Below are 17,868 nucleotides of genomic sequence, written 5' to 3' on the forward strand. Positions count from 1 at the left end.
AGGTCCCTCAGCCGCGGCCGTGGCGGCGCCGGCGGCTGTTCGCGCTCCTGCTCGCGGGCGCTGGGGCTGCGGCGCAGGGCGCCGTCCGCCGCCGCCACCGCCGCCGCCGCGGCCAGGGCCGGGCTCTCGCACGGCGGCTGCATCTTGACGGAGCCCACAGCCATCCTCATGCCCTGACGACGGCTGCGGCGCCGGCAGCTAGTCTCCCCCGCGCTCGCCTCCGCGCGCCGTCCGCGCCTTCGCCAGGCAGCGAGAGGGCGCGACTGCGGCTCGGGCGCGGGGCGCGCTGCCAGCCGCTGCCCATTGGCGCGCGCCGCGGCCCCCGGCAGGCTCGGCCCCGCGCACCTCCCCCCCTCCGCCCAGGTGCGCCGGGCCCCCCCCCGCCCCGCCCCGCCCCCTCCGGCGGCTCACCTCCGCCCGCCGCCGGGCCCCCCTCAGCCACTCCCGCAACCCAGGAGGAAGGGGTGGGACAGCTTGGGCACCCGCTCATCCACAGGTGCGGGATTCCTAGAATCCTCCACCAAACCCACTCTAATGCCCATCCCACCCCACCCCCAATTCCCTTGAGACTGAAAAGTCTCCCTTCACTGCCTTTTACCTAACAGCCTGGGTTGATTTGGACTTGGACCGTGTGAACTGGGTCCCTCCTTGCTTTTTGCACAGTCTAGACCCAAACCGTAATCGCTGTTCCTCAAAACGGTTTTTGCCAAAGAACTTCAAAATAGGCTCTATATCCTGGTACAAGTCAAACACCATTGAGACAGAATTGCCTCCACACTGTCCCCTCTTTGGCACATTCATCGCTAAAGAACAAGGGGAGAAAACTTGCGTTGGCTAGGATAGGTGTTTAGCAAAATAGATGCAAGTCTGATGACCTGAAGGTGAATCTCAGTTAACGTGTTGGAACCTGACCTTCCCTGAAAGCCTGATGCATGTGATGAATGTGCTTGGTAAACTGCATAGGCCTACCATGGTGTGAATCATTGTTTACGCCATTCCAGGAGCTAGGAAGAGTGGAGCATCTGGAGTGAAATTCTCCCAGCAGGGCCTTACAGTCCAGATGACCCGGAATCTTCACATCCCCATGCAGTCTGTCTTCGACAAGGGCCAGCTAGGGCTTTTACTCCTTACCAGTAGGACACTGGGGTCCCATCTTTGCCCAAGACTTGTTAAAATTGAGTAAGCTTATTCATGTAAAAAAAAAAAAAGAATTGGCAGGTAAGGATTACAGGTCAAAGCTCTCAGTTGGTTTAACTACTGTACCCTCAGCCCCTCACATTGTAGATGCTTGGCCATCATATGGGAAAATATGGCCAAGTTCAGAAAAAAGAAGAATGACCTGTGTGTGATCTCTGCCCTCAAGGAACTTAAGATTTTCGCCCAGGAGTAGAAAAACACATAGAAAAACAAAGATATTGCTTTATACTCTTAGTAACTGCCAAGTGAGTATGGAGAATGAGCATTCCAGGCCACAGAAGTAAGAAACGTTTCTGGCCTGAGATGGGCAAAAAAAAAAAAGTCAGTGAAGGGTGTTTGAGCTATGCCGTAAGGTTGAGAGCAGAAGATTAAATCATGCAAAAAGAAAGATGAGGATCCTTCAGGTAAGGAGGAAAAGCATGAGAAAAACACAAGGTGGTATGACACCGAACCTATTGGGCACTGAATATGTCATAGTGCTGAGAGAGAGGGGTAACATAATGGAGAAGCTGGAAGAAAATATCAGAATGCATGCTGGTCAGACACTGCAGAAGGCTTTAAATCCTGTCACCTTCAGTTGTGTGTGTTTACTGGAAAGAGTTCTGCAATGAACTCTATAGTCCATTCCAGTTTCCAAATACCTATCACATATATTTATTCCAGGCTGAAATCCCCCTTGTGTTATCATATAAGACTATACCAGCTTAGGAACGCCTGGGTGGCTCAGTCGGTTAAGTGTCTGCCTTCAGTTCAGGTCATGATCCCAGGGTCCTGGGATCGAGCCCCGTGTCAGGCTCCCTGCTTCTCCCTTTTCTACTTCCCCTGCTTGTGTTCCCTCTCTCTCTGTGTCTCTGTCAAATAAATAAATAAAATCTTCAAAAAAAAGACTATATCAGTTTATATAATGCTTAAGTACTTCCGTTCCATTTGGTAATCAGTCATCGTCTTGAGCCCCAGAATGCCACCCCGTACTCCAGACTTCCTCCTGAAGCACCAACTAGAGGTCCACTAGACATTTAGTTTAGTCCTGGTCCAGTGGAGGTGCTCCAGGACACTTTTGGTCAACATAACTCTGTTATGGCTTGTGCCAGATCACCCCTGGTAATACCTATTGAATCACACCATGAACCTACTCTGCTCCAAAATAGAACATAGGTGTTCTGTATCCCAGTTTCTTGGTCTTCCCATTCTTTCACATAGCTTCTCAATGTAAGACCAAGGAGTTGAGACTTTATCCCATGGATTCTAGGGCACTGATCAAGAGTCTAAAACTCAGTATCTGTAAGGCCCTTTGGAAAGTTGGCTTGGGTTAAGGTGATAAAGGTCAATTGCCACACAGCCATAATATAAGGCAGACAACAGGGAATGTAGAAATGTGTAAACAGAAGAGCTATGCCACTATTTAGCTCAAATCAAGCAATGTCCCAACCTGGAACCTTTGTACTTGCTGTACCCTCTGTCTGCAATGCTAACCAACAGAACTTCCTGCAATGGTGGTAATGTTCTCCATCTGTTTTGTACCAGTAGCCACATGTGGCCTCTGAGGACTTGAAATGTAGTGTGCTTAAAAAGCTGAATTTTTAATTTTAATTTAATTTTAATTAATATAAATTTAGTTAGCCACAGATGGTTCTGGGTTACCCTATTGAAAGCAAGATTCTAGAAATCCATGTTTCCCTTCCTGTATTCCTTCATTTTTTTTTTTTTTAAACTAAAATGTCTCCATTTCAGTGAGGCCTTCCATGACCATGTGATTTAAAATTGTAGCCCTTCCCATCCGCTCCTTTTTCTATCTCCTTCTAACCTTCCACGGAGCTTACTGCCATCCAAGATTCCTTATATTTTACTTATTCATTTCATCTATTATCTGCTTTTCCACAACAAGAATGTAAATGTTACAAGGACCTGATTTCTGTTCTTTTGTTCAGTATCAAGAACATACTAGTTGAAGAATTTTTCCACATATGAGAACTCAGTTTTTCAGAAGGAGCTTAATCTGGATTTTTACAGAAAATCTCCTAGTTTTGCAATATTGGAAGTTAAAAAAACAAAACAAAACATGTAAATCCTATACATGCCAACATCACCCAAGTCAAACAGAGCCACTCAGGTACCAGAGCCTATTTTTACCTAAGAGAATGACAATGGTCAAAGCTAACATTTATGGAAATACCTATGGTAAGAAAACACAATGTTTTATTGGCTATTTGCAGTGAGGGGAAATTGGAGACTGGGAAGATAATGCTGACATTTAACTAACTACAAAGAGATGAGGGTCTGAATTAGTGGGATCAATGGAAACTGGGGGAGGTGAGATGTCAGACATCGCAAAGAAAGATCCTCGGGCCTAACATGTTAGGAGGAGAAGAAAAGTACTTCAGGTGGTGTTACCCATTGTATCTTACAAAGATGACCAACTCAGGACCTCGTATGTCCCAAGATCTTCTCTGCAATATGATCTTTCTACTCACCGCGCCCCCCCCATGATAAGACAGTGTTTCTTCCTCCATTCCGTTTATACTGGGCTAGCCCTGTGACTACTGTGACCAATGGAATACGGCAGAAATAACAGTGCTAGTTCTGTAAGTAGCCCTTAGTTGACCCGGAATGCTCACTCCTGGGATGCTCCCACTCGGAGGCCAGCAAGCCACCTGGAGAGACCATGTAGAGGTGCTCTGGCAGCTGAACTCTCATCCAACAACCAGCACCAAGTGCTGGCCACCTGTAAGCCATTTTGGACACGCAGTCCAGCTGAGTCTTCACCTTACCTTTGCACGAGCCAACATCTGACTACAATCACATGTAGGTAAGAAACCAAAGCAAGAACTACCCAGCTGAGCCCAGTCAACCCACCAAACTGTGAGAGATAATAATAAATTGTTCTAAGCCACTACATTTAGAGGTATTTGTAATACAACAATGGGTGACCAGACACATAGTTCAGAAAAGTATGAAGAACATACTCCCCTGTGAGTAAAAAGGAAGGAAATTGATACTGCTATTTATATGTGTGAAGAAACTTGAACTTTCTTGCAAATGGTCAGAACTGGCTACATGGGGAAAGGAAAGAAGGAAGATTTTTCATGTGTAACTTTTTATGGTTTTTGTTTTTTAAAAACATGTATCTGTATTACCTATTTAAAGTAGTTAAAATTTTTAAAAAGATTTTATTTATTTATTTGTCAGAGAGAGAGAGCACAAGCAGGGGGAGTGACAGGCAGAGGGAGAGGGAGAGGCAGGCTCCCCACTGAGCAGGGAGTTTGATGCGGGACTGGATCCCAGGACCCTGGGATCATGACCTGAGCCGAAGGCAGACACTTAACCAACTGAGCCACCCAGACGTCCCTAAACAATTACATTTTTTTTTAAAGATTTATTTATTTATCTGAGAGAGCTAGAATGAGAGACAGAGAGTACATGAGAGGGGAGAGGGTCAGAGGGAGAAGCAGGCTCCTCGCTGAGCAGGGAGCCCGATGCGGGACTCAATCCCGGGACTCCAGGATCATGACCTGAGCTGACGGCAGTCGCTTAACCGACTGAGCCACCCAGGCGCCCCAGAGGAAGAGTTTCTTTTTTCTTTTTTTTTTTTTTTAAGATTTTATTTATTTATTTGAGAGAGAGAATGAGAGAGAGAGAGCATGAGAGGGGGGAGGGTCAGAGGGAGAAGCAGACTCCCTGCCGAGCAGGGAGCCCGATGCGGGACTCGATCCCAGGACTCCGGGATCATGACCTGAGCCGAAGGCAGTCGCTTAACCAGCTGAGCCACCCAGGCGCCCCAACAATTACATTTTCAAAATGTCACTAGATTTAGACAAGTCAGGGAGGTGGGAGGAGCTGGGTTTTAGGATTTCGTTTTTCACGGAAGTTCACCTTGACTAAACTAGAAGGCCCCCAGATGAAAATGTGGCCGGTGGGCAGAGGGCGAGCTGGAGCTAGAGAGGGAGGATGGGAGCGAGAGACAGGCCAGTGCCGGCGTGCTAACAAGGCTGACAGCAAAGGGTAGGACTAAACCAAGTTGCTCAGAGGACAGCAGAGGCGCAAGACAGTTTTCCCCTTCCCAAGCTGGGCCCTTGGAGCACACTCAGCAGATGACTTTCCATTTCCAGGTGTGTGAAATTTGGGGCTTTTCCTCCTTTAATCCTTGTAGTCCCATATGATTCCCAGGATTACCACAGTATCTATTGGCTGAGCTTTCCCTTGTGTTCTTCCACACCTTGTGCACCTGCTTGCCTCCTGATAAATGTACAAAAGACAGGTCATGCTAATGAGTCTCCTAACACTCATTGCTATCAGGACTGTGGTAAGTCTTCTTGGCATTCATCCCTTCCCAGCATCTCATTTTTAAATCTTTCCTCCATTTAAGATATTTTGCATTCCTTACCAGCTCCTTAAAAAGAAAAGAAACCTACGTACAATGGTGTCTCCCTATTGAAGCCTGCCAACACTTTAGTGTGTAATGATCAAAATGGACTGAACCTGACCTTCCCAAAGGCCAACATTGAGCAGTGGGAGCTCGGAAGGCAGACCTTGCACAGGTAACTCGGTACTGCCCATACCGCCTCTACTGAGAAATCCAGATATAACTGTCGGTGTACTTGACATTAACGCTCTTTTTGCGTTTTCTTAGGGAATGAATACGCAATTGGGAGAAATGTAGCAAAATGATGAAACCTGTCTCAAAACTAAAAATAGTAAGGCTTACTCACTTCATTTTAGTTTTCAAGAATCATAAATAGAACTATATGCTGTCAGACCGCTCCTGACAACCCTGTGTGATGCTGTGCTATTATTTTTGTAAGGCAGGACACACAAGTATTCCCCTTGTGGATGAGACATTCTCCTTACACTATTTGCATCAGCGGCTCTAGCCCGAGACTGGCTGACAAAGATGGGTGCCATGGTAAGTTCATCTTCTATTCATTACACTCATAATCTTGAAACAAAATCTATTTATGCTTTTTCATACGCTATTTACTATTATCATCTTGAAAATTTCTTCCTTTAAGTCAAGTGTGCAAGTTTGCCAGGCCTTTAGGTATTTAGGATACTTTTGCAAAAAAAAAGAAAAAGAAAAAAGATTCTTTGTGGTCAAATGCTCAAGAAGACAGAGGAAGAAGGCAGTAAGAGAACTAACTTGACCAGCAGATAGCTAGAAAGGCAAGCCAATCTTGTCCCAGCATCCCTGCTCTGCTTATACAAATCTACTCACCCTTACACAGATCAAACAAAACCTCCTCCTAGAAGCCTTTTCTGCTCTTCCCATTTGGAATTAATTCTTCCTCAGCTAAGGGTTTACCTACAACTATGAATCTACTTTTACCACCTCCCTTATAACAGTCTGTCTGAATATCTGTTGTATGTTTGAATTAAATGTTTACACAGAAGACCTATGAGAAGTTATAAAGTCCTTGCGGGCAGAAAATATTCATCTTTGCATTCCGCTCTAGTGTCTTCGGCAGTGCCTAGCACATAGTAGATGCTAAGTTAATGAATCCATGCATACGTGAATGCCAGATGGATGAATAAACAAAAATGAATAAACAAAATCATGATTAGCTAAACACTGTCATCATAAGTAGAAAAAGAGCAAGACAGAGGTCTTAGCAGATGCAGAGTCTCGGAGGTCGCAGGAAAATACATTATCCCAAGGGTGAGGGTAGGCTATAAATGGACTCCAGATGGTGGCATGTTCAGATCAGCTGAGAAGGAAGATGATTTTAGCATCAGTATGTGAAATGCTTCAGAATAGGGAGATGCGGGAAGCTGGGCAGCCAGCAAAGCAGGTTACAGGATCCCAGGCATGAAGTATTAAAATGGTAATCCATAAAATTGGGTTGGTGGAAACTTCTGTATTTTCCTTACACTATTTGCATGGGCGTATTCTGTGTACAAAGTGTCTGTGCTAATTAAACGAGCTGATGTTTGTAAAGCTGTTTGTACACTTTAAGGCACTGTGCAAAAAACACCGCCTTTCTTGGGGGGCTAAAAGGGTGGGGGCAGATGAAATGATGCCTTGGAGGAAGCAGAGCCTGGACTGTGATGACAGACAGGAGCGGGAAAGGAAGATATAACTGTTGGTGGGAGATCAAGCCCAGCTACAAGACAAAGGCCACTAAGAATATGTTGCTTCCTGTTTGTGAATATTAAACATTTGTAGCATTGATCCAAGCCAACTACAGAATAAGCCATGAGAAACTCTACCTGAGAGAGTCTGGCAACACTGTATGAGTTCAAATTGGCTTTTGAAGACCTTGGAGAAAAGAGATAGATGGAGCTAAAAAACAGGAAGAGCTAGGGTTTCTTGCAGGAGCAGGAAGGTCTCCAAAGTTCTTAGACCCAAAGAAGGTCCTTGAAAATGATGGCAGCGCTCAAGGGGTGACAAGGTAGCTGTTTTCAAATATTTTGAATATGTAGAAGAGGAATTGGATTCATTGTACACATAGCTAAGACCAAAGAAGGAAACCACGGAGAAAAAAGTGTCTTCTCATAGTAAAGGCTTTTCTATCCATTTCAAGTCCTTTTGAACATGGTCCTCATCCTTGCAAAATGGGGAGGTGAAACTGGACTGCATGGGATTTCATGTCATCAGACAGATGACTGGACGCAATGACCTGGAATGTTCCTTCCAACCCAAAGATTCAGTGATTTCACTGGCTGGTGTGCATAGAGAAGCAGTTGTAGGACAACAGTTCTCAAAGAGTGGTCTGGAGACCTCTGGGCACCCTCAAGACCCTTTCAGGAATTTGACAAGGCTGAACCTATTGTCTTAATAATTCTAAAACGTTATTTGCCCCTTTTGTTGTTATTCTATCATGAGTATACATTGGTATTTTCCAGAGCCTACAGACATGATGTTGCAACCAACAGAATACAGGAGCAGATAGGAGAATCTGGCTGCTTCTAGTAAGCCAGACATTAAAGAAATTCACAAAAATGTAAACAATGCCATTCTTTTCACGAAATTCTGTTTGTTCTGGAAAACAGTTATTTTTTATAAAACCTATCATTTATATTAACATATAATCGGCTTATTATTAAAGTGAATTAATATTATTAAAATTTTGCTGTCTTAAGTTTTAGTGTAATAAGTATCCATTGGTATAACCCATATAAACCAAAGCTCTTAGGGGTCCTCAATAATTTAAGAGTGTAAAGGGATTCTAAGACCAAAAAACTTTATGCTATTATGGGGCATGGTCGGAAAAGGATTTATCTTTAATATTAAGAAAGGCGGAAGATGTGAACAGGTTAAAAGGCTTTCTTCTTTGCCCACTTCCCAGGTACCTTCACTGAGTTAACATCACTTTCATCCTGACACAAGGCTAGTGATTTCCTCAAAGGTGGCTCACTAGAGGGACCCAGGGGCTGAAATGAGAACACCCATGCCTTGGAATCAGATGGGCCTGAATTCAAACCCAGATTTTTCTATCTCCTAGTCATGTGGCCTTAAATTACTTGGCCTCTCTGAGTATCTATGTTCTGTGCTGTGTAATACTTATAGTCCCAGGTTGTTGAGAAGATTAGACAAGATACATATGCAGAATCTAACCCAATTACAGTGCCCCTTAAATTGTAGCTCTCTATGTGGCCGGAGCTGCGATTACTCAGTCCCGGGTGAACCCCAAGGAGACTGCATGACCCGATGAACAAACGAAGGTCTAGATAGCATTTTCCCCAACTTTCCTCATGTAGTTCCTGTCTAGGCAAACTCCACAGCTTGAGACAGGTTATTCCCGAAGCACCTTCTTTACTGCCAGCCATCAAAATATAACTTCCTCATTCTTTATGTTCTGCATACAGGTGTAGGATAGCAGGATAAACATTGAACGTGGACTTAAAAAACCCAGGTCACGTTCCACATTGACTGATTGATTGACGGACGGATGGAATGACCGATTGATTAGCTCTGTGAACTTAGCTCAGCACTTCACCTCTTTGAGCCTATTTCCTCATCTATAAAAAGGGATAATAAAACCAATTATAATGTATATAACAATTATAACCGGTCTGTGGGGTGGTTATAAAAGCTAAAGTAAACAATGCTTATGAAAACACCTCACAAATTGTAAAAATGTATTTGTTGTCATTAATACATCCCATCTATTCTATGTTCAAACTATTTGTCTAGCCTAAAAAATTCCACAATGAATATTTAGTCAAAATGATCTCCACACAAACACACACAGACACAGGGGTACACATTTATTGGATGTTAACATGAAATTTGCACTAATTTTTACAAGCACACAAATGTTGTGAATGTGTTTTGGGCAATCCCCCAAATTTGTTTTTCTATTCTAATGCTTTATGTCAAACCCAGATAAAGAGAAACTCTAGGGCATATCAATCCTTATTTCTAAATAAACCTACTTAAAAGAGGTAATATTGATAAGAGCAGCAACAAAGAACTTTCTTAAAAAGTTAAAAATGTGACACTCATCTGATTCTCTCCTTATGACCTGGCCCCTTGGGAAGGAAAGGACGGCTCTAAGATGCTGAAGAGGTGATAATTCATAACTGCTATTAGCCAAGCTGCTGACTGCATCTGAACAGGTGCTCTTTTATGTCTATTGATTTAGAAGTAGGAAAAGCTGTTAGCCATTAAGTTTCTATTTACTCCTGGTGAAATGTTAAAACATGCATTGTCAGGGCTGAGAGAAACTGACTCCATTTTCCAGTCAAATCAAGACCAGCCAGTTTTGGTCACAGTCCACTGGGGTATCTGCATAGTTGTTACCCTTGACTCCTCTTTAGCTGTGCAATTCCTAAGGACTGATGTCACTCCTTGTGAATATCATGTAAATTCCCCATTACATATTGTATTGTTCTCTGCAGAGTGGACATTAAGTGGAACTGAAATCTTGTAATTCTAGATTAAAACTGATAATGTTTCACTTTTCAAATATGTAGATTTGAAACATTCTCTTAGATACCATTCACAACGGTAACAACAAAATTTCATATTTACTTACACGGGACACTCAAAGGATCAATAAGCCTTCATGTTTGAAGAGTTTTCAGAGTTTTTCCCAGGCTATATGAACAAGGTGATTTTTAGGGGCACCTGGGTGGCTCAGTCAGTTAAGTGGCTCAGGTCATGATCCCAGGGTTTGGGGATCGAGCCCTGGGTGGGGCTCCCTGCTCAGCGGGGAGCCTGCTTCTCCCTCTCCCTCTGCTGCTCCCCCTGCTTGTGCTCTCTCTCTTTCTCTCTGTCAAATAAATAAATAAATAAAATCTAAAAAAAAAGGTGATGTTTTAGATCTCTATGATGTAGACATTGGAAGAAACGATGAAATGAAGTCAAGAGTCCATGAAATCTTAGGAAAGATTTGGAAGCACTGGGTGTTCTATCTTAATAACTCACTTCTCAGCTTTCCCTATAGTTTCTAATTCAGGAATCCTAGATAAGCACCACTGTAGTATGGGAGTCTCTGTGGCAAGGCTGGCTGGATTCAAATCCTCCCACTGCCTTTACCAGTCCCAAGAAGTTCCACAGGTCACATCTTGGCCTCAGTTTCCCCATTTGTAAATGAGGATACTCATAGGACCTGCCTCATTAGATTCGTGTGGGGGAATAAGCGAGTTATTTTTTGTCAAGTACTTAGACTGGAGCTGGGGCAGTCAGGAGGACAGATGTGTTAGAGATTATCCTTATTATTCTTTTCTATCAGGGGTCCGTAGGCTTTACAATGGCTGGGAACCTCCTGAAATTATATGAAAAATGTCGGTGCACTTTTCTGATGAAAGAGACATAGGCTTCATCAGATTTTCCAAGGAGGTAATCTAATAACAGCATCCCTAAAACCTATGGCATTTGGATTAGAGTCCATGTTAGCATGTATAGACAGGCCAAAAACAAAGATAGATGTAAGCTGCCCATGTACACTAAGGCATTAACTGTGAATTCAACTACAATCAAAAAGAGTGCTCCTTCTCTTAGTGAACATCTAAGTAGTACAACTTGGTGCTCCCCACCCCCACCCCCAAAACATACAAACCTGAAGATGAACAAAGGTTAACCCTCCACGCGGGTGTGTGTGACGTGGACCATTAGCTGCTGACACAGAGAATTTGGGGGGATTGGAAGCAGTGTGGGAAGGGGCAAAACAAATGGAAATCCATCACATCTGTTTATGCTCGAATCCTAAAAATACCCTGAAGAAGTGACAGCATCCCAGGACCAGATAAGAGAGGTAAATGCAAGAGGAGAAAATGCCAAGAGAAGGCATTTGCAGGAGGCAACTTGATTTTCTGTTCCGGTTTTGCATTTGTCTTCCTAAGGCAGCACAGATCCTCCATGGGAAGAAAAAGACAGATGGGATGACAGAATTTTGCGGCTGTGTTTTCTGGAGCATTTGCTGGAGAATTTACGACTCCTCATAGTTACTGTTAGATATGTATTTAGAATAATTTTCTGCCATGACAACAGGTAATCCTCATAAAACTTCAATCTCCAATAAGAGGGTAGAGACGTTGCTTTCCTAGCTTTTCTGCCTTTCAGCTTGCATATTAATAACCTTGAATAGCTACTCTGTATTCTAAATAATTGAAGCTGCCTTGCTTGCAATCTACTTTATTATTGTTGGTTAAAAAGTGATGAATTCTTTCTTCTCTCTGGAAAATTTTGACAACTTTCTGGAATGGGTCTTACTTCTTCGAGATCACATTAGATATTTCTGGAAACAGACTAGAGATGATGCTGGTTTTGTCTTAAGACACACGTCAACACTTGAGGTATTGTCCATGTCCAGGAATCAAATAATCAATATTTGTAGAATACCAGTCTGCTCAGCACCATGCTAGCTACCCATGTGGCTGGCAGCATCCATTCCCTTAAGGGGCTCAGAAACTAACTGGGAGAGTTCAAACAATCCCATTTGAAAAAGGAGAAAACTATTCAATAGTCACCAAGCCTCACTGTGTTCTGCTGTAAGGAGGGAAGGATGAATCAGAAAGGATTCACGCCCTTTGGAGCAGGAGAATTCTAACAAGTAACTGTTTTGGGGTAAGAGTTTAGATGACTTCCAGAACCTCAAAGGAGGAGGACACAAATGAGAGTTGGCATGGTTAAGATGTCACAGCTAAGGTACACTGTGAGGGAGGAGAAAGATTTAGACGGACAAGCAATGGGAAGGAACAAATCAGGGAAATAGAAATGATGAGCGCTGCATGATGCACAATGCCAGGAGCTGTCATTTAGGTCATAATGACTGGGAACAATGCCCTGGGCGTGAAAGTGTCCGACCTGTACGACCAGTCCCCTTGGCCCTGAAATGATCATGGCTTGTTCATGGTAAGGGGAAAAAGCAAAGCATGTTGAGTCATGAGACATGAGAGTATGCCGGGCTGTGTGGGACAGGCTGGATCTGGATAACAACGGGTAGCGGGAGTCAGGCAGAGGACATTGGACGGTGCCTGGCAGGCCATAGGCAAGCCAGAGGGAGGAGTCAGGTTTCTGAGTTGGGGAGGGACGTGGTGGAAGCATGTTTTGGGACAGTTAACCAAGAAACAGGAGGCAGAGTTGCCTGGAATACAGAGAATTAGGATCAGGGAGGCCAGATCAGAGATATCATGGTGACAGTGGGTGAGGTGATGACCAACAGTCTAAGCAGGAAGGGAGAGGAAAGGAGGAGTTGGACATATTGAAACAAAACCAAACAAGACGGTGATATGGGGGATGGGAGGTGAGAGAGAAGATTCGGGCCAAGAGGACACCTGCTTTTGATGAACTGCCAAATACTGTTGTGGTGCCCAGTGCCCTTCTCTTGAATCAGATAATGTCAACTCTTCAATCCAATAAGCTCACTTCCCATTACTAAAACAAAACAAGAAACAAAAGCAAAATATTTTTATCTTCCAGGAAGCACATTCTGGGAAACCAGACAAGGGATTTTGTGCATCGTAGTTCATTGCTAACGCTGTTTGCATTAGAGCCAAGCTAATACCCCAACAGGTTGCTAGGAGAAATTATCTTACAGAACATGTTTAAACTAAAGACAGGATTAAGGCTCTCGTCATTTTACAGAATGACCTACTTCAAAAGAAGTCCATTTAAATGTAATGGGTGGATTTACACAAGTTAGTAGGTTTACCCAGAGCCTATTTGAAATCTTCTCTTTATTTAATACTTTCCTCAACTTATAGGGGAGGCTTTTCTAGATAATTAGATGGAAAATAATAGAGTACCACATACTTTTATTATTTCTTTTTTACTGGTAAATAAGTTGGCTGAGATGCGTGGAGTGAGTCAGTTGCAGCCCTTTAAAACTGTGGTTCCAGCCTGGAGTCCTGTGCCGGAGACCACGTAGCATCGACTGCCGCTTCAACATGGAGACAGTGGGCCCCTGAATGTTCCCTATAAATCCCTTAAGCCAGAAATGCTTCTCAGGATTTATGCACTAATACCAAAAATGCACAAAAGATGCAACATAAAAACAGCTTCAGTGACAAAGCATTTCCCAAAGTGGCAAAGATGAGTGATCTCACCGTCGAACACCTGAGAAGTTTAAAGCGCATAGTCAGGTGAGGCTTCGCTAATGCACTCATCTACAGCCTTACCTCAGAGCCATTCTTAGTCCAAAACTATGGGGTTTGGGTACAAAGAGTTTGCAGAAGGTGAAGGGAACCCAGCATGCCACATGTTACTTAACGTGGAGTTTCCTTAGCACTGTCCTGAGCAGTTACTGAAAAGACCTAAACCTCTGTAAGTACCAGAGAACAACCTTAGGTTGGGGGTCCTTATCGGAAGCTTTACTGCACACCCAGGGCAGCTTGCATTGTTCCTAAGAAGTTTGCTTCTGTCAAAGTCTCCTGGACTCCTATTTAGAGTCAACCTCCCCACACCCATGGGCAAACCAAACTTCACAGCAGTTACTGTAGCTGCCCGTATGGAAATACATTGCTCAGCTACAAGATGACCTATTAAAATCAAACAACGCTGATGCAAATATACCTACCAAACATACGGATATGATGCAAGAGCCACAAGCTAATAAAAGCCAATAAGCATTGGAAGGATTGGGCTTTTGTGTTTATGGAAGAAAAAATGCAGAGTGGTTGATTTGAGGCAAAGGCATTTACACCAGGCAGGACTGTCAAGCTCCCCTCCCCACAAGGAGAGGCTCTGAGACTTAACCGGTGAAGGGCTACTTACCCTCTAAAGAACCCAGTGTCAGCTCATTAAATTAGAAACTGCAACAGCATCTTCAAATATGGAAGTTTCATATGCACACACAGGTAGCCAGAAAGCAGGTTGTCTTAGTTTTGGTTCCCCCAGAATCACACCCTGAAATAAGAATTCTAGGGCATGTAATTTACTTGGGAGATGCTTTCAAGTGAAGAATGGAGTGAAAGAATGAAGAACTTCAACAGGGATAAGAAGGGAGCCAAGGAAAGGTGCATTATCAAGAAAGATTAAATGGAACACTACATCAAAAACTAATAATGTAATGTATGGTGATTAACATAACAATAAAAATTAAAAAAAAAAGATCAAGGGAGCTTAATCCTGCTGGAGAACTCTGGCAGCCAATGTAGAGTTATTGGAGTTATCCCATTTAAGGATGAGGGAGCTGGGGTATTTATACTCCAATTCCCATCAGTCACTGGGCCTCAATTCTCTGGCACTTCTAGTCCCCTGAGCACCGACAGAGCAGGTTTCAGGCACCAAAATAAATCCTCCACACACAGAGATGTGATGCAAGCACTTTCAAGTCTGGCTATGTGTGCTACAGGGATAAAGCCTGAAGGAACATATGTAGGGGATGGATAGGATCTGCTGCAGAGGTATTCCTCAGAAAATCCCCTACGTATTAGGCCAGGAGACGGAGTTTTTAGAAAAACATGCTCTTTTTTACCAAAGTACAGCCCCCCCCCCAACTTATTTCAAGCAGATGCCCATTCCCTATATTCTGAAGTTGCATGGTTGGAAAGAGGCAAAGGTCCAAAGAAGGAAGCGTGTATTAGTTTGCTAAGGTTGCCATAAGAAAGTATCACAGACTGGGCGGCTAACACAACAGAAATTTATTTTCTCACAGATCTGGAGGCTAGAAGTCCAAAATCAAGGTGTCAGCTGGCTTAGCTTCTCCTGAGGCCTCTCTCCTTGGCTTGTAGATGGCCATTTTCTCCCTGTGTCTTCAGATGATCCTTTCCCTCTGCAAGTGCATCCCCACCATCCTTTTGCATGTCCAAATTTCTACTTCTTACAAGGACAACAGGCAGAATGGATCAGGGCCCACCCATATGATCTCATTTAACCTTAATTATCTCTTCAAAGGCCCTATCTCCAGACACAATCACATTCTGAAGTCCTGGAGGCTAGGCTTCATGTCAGGAATTTTAAGGGGGGAAACCTTAGCCCATAACAGAGAGTAATTAACACATTCTTCATTGAGATCTGTGTATATTTCTGTTAAGAAGGAAAACAGTGTTAACTAGGTGCAAGCAAACAATTACAGTTGACAGAAGTATACGTGGGACTCTAAGTTTTGCCTTAAGTTGGAAGAGACCTTTTACGAGTTTGTCTAGATCTGCACGCATGATGTGAGGACCACTTGCAATGGTCCCCCTGAGGTTTAATAAATCCTGGCTGTATTGTATTAAATCCCACAAGCAATTTGTGGAACTTTGGATAACAACGAGAACCGACCCCTACTGAGTGCCTCTCTGCAGCAGGCGCTGTGCTGAGCCATCTGCACCTCTTAAAGGATTCCTGTGCGGTCAGTAATGATGACCATTTAGCAAATGAGAAAACGGGCTGGAGGGGGCAAAGTCACTGTATGTTTCGTTCTTTATTAAAGCAACGGAACCTATCTCCCAGCTAATTGTATACAAAGACAAGCCTCACCTGCTGCAATTTTTATATTTACTTCAGTAAATATTTGAAAGGTAAACCTTTAATCACTGAGCTCAGGCTTAGGGGAAGGTGGGAAAGTGTGGGGGAATCAGCCTGTATGCTGGTCCCAAGAGGCCGTGCAATAGAAAGATGGGAGAAACGTACAAGGCGAGACGGAGTTAGCACCCAGCCCAGGGCAGTGCGCAGCCTCATGACAACTCAGGCCAAGAGGACACAGGAAAACCTAAGGGCACAGTTGAAACTGAGCTGAAAAAATTGCAATACGGAGCACTGAAATGGGCAGGCTCCTCCTCTACTCTTTCTCCGTTCTTCTGCAGCAGGAGCTCAGAAGGTTGACCAGAGAACTAGAGCTCAGAATCCAGGAGCACATCCACACGGAAGGTCGAGACTGGAGAGCAAGCACATCCACCTGACGACACTGTGTTGTAGGGAGCCAGTGTGGCCGAGGGGGAGGATGGCAGCGCGTGGGCTCCGCATGAGCTGCAGGTGTCTGCTATTGGTCTGCAGAGTGCCTTTATAAAAGTAAGTGCCAACTTTTTAAAAGTGGGAGATTTCTACGGAACTCCAGCTTTTTGGCTGCTCTGGACAAATCAAAAGACCTGGGCACCCTGGCCTGCACGCCTGCCCAAGAGCAGCGGCCTCTCCTTCTCCAGCTTGCAATCTCTCCATTTGTCCATAGCCCCATCGCTCCCCGATCTCTTGCTCCAGCTGACCTCCTTCCTCTCCGTTGCCTGCCGGGCCCCTGTAGCAGCTGCGACTGCCACTTGGCTAAGTATCATGGTGACTCAGAGGACCAAACAAGTCAATGGGACCTGTGTTTGAATCTTGGTTCTCCTATTTTACGAGTGTGTGATTTGCTTCCCTAGACATCAGCTTCTTTATCTACTACACTGGTGTAACAGTGTACTTGAATGGACAACAACTTACTGTGCGTAGTTTGCTTAACACAGCACCTGACCCCATAGAAAACTCGAGATAGAGATCAGCTCTTATTATTGTCACTGTGGTTGCAGGGTTTTGTCGGTGTTTAAGTTTGTCTCTGGATAACTACCTCCATAGAGAAAAATGCTAATGTCTGGGGCATATGTCAGACGATTATTTTTCATTGTTCCAAAAGCAGTTCTGCGACCTGCACTCAGCCTGGCCATTTTTTGAATGGGTGTCATTGTTCCAAAAAGGCACCGGGAAAATAGTCTAGAAAAATGTTCCATTTGCCAAGGGATCAGTGACATCTTTTTAGTAGATCAGGTACAAACATTTTTCTTAAAAAAAAAAAATCAGTTGCGATTATTCTAAGGATTTATGCCATACCCACATTCAATCCAAACAAACAAAACTCTATTCTAAGAGATTAAGTTATAGACATCAAAATGCCCCTCCATGATAACACTTTAGCCAAGATTAAGGACAGGAAAAAGGTATAACACTTCTACAATTTACATACATGAATTATATATAAATTCATAATTATTCCTCAGCTAATAATAATGCAAGTTTACATTCCTTGAATAGACAGGGACTGATTGCGTGATAAGGGGAGGAGGGTGATAAGGTGCAAGCTGCCAAATTAACCCACAAGGCATTTCCAGTTTGCACTGAGTAAATCCTGCACGAGTTGATGGAGACTGGTCTCCCCTGAGAAATTGCATAACCACAAAGCGGCTGGACTCAGGGTGGTACTTCCTCTATTCCTTTCCCTACTGTGGTGTAGAGGCTGAAAACAGAGGCCAGACTCGCTGGTTTCAAACTCTACCCGAGAGCAAGTCACTTAACTTATTGAACCTCCATTTCCCATCTGAGAAATGTATTCAGTTAAT

General features: G+C 43.8%; 1 protein-coding gene across 1 annotated transcript in view; it reads right to left on the reverse strand.

The window, feature by feature from the left end:
• Positions 1-170, reverse strand: part of RAPGEF5 (Rap guanine nucleotide exchange factor 5) — a 225,725-nt gene extending 225,555 nt beyond the window's left edge. Inside the window, exon 1 of the mRNA XM_044920237.1 lies at positions 5-170. Coding sequence (XP_044776172.1) covers positions 5-170 — 166 coding nt within the window. The remainder of the gene's footprint in view (positions 1-4) is intronic.
• Between the last annotated feature and the right edge of the window lie 17,698 nt (positions 171-17,868).

Source organism: Neomonachus schauinslandi, chromosome 12 (genome assembly GCF_002201575.2).
Source record: "Neomonachus schauinslandi chromosome 12, ASM220157v2, whole genome shotgun sequence".
In the NCBI taxonomy this organism is placed as follows: Eukaryota; Metazoa; Chordata; class Mammalia; order Carnivora; family Phocidae; genus Neomonachus; species Neomonachus schauinslandi.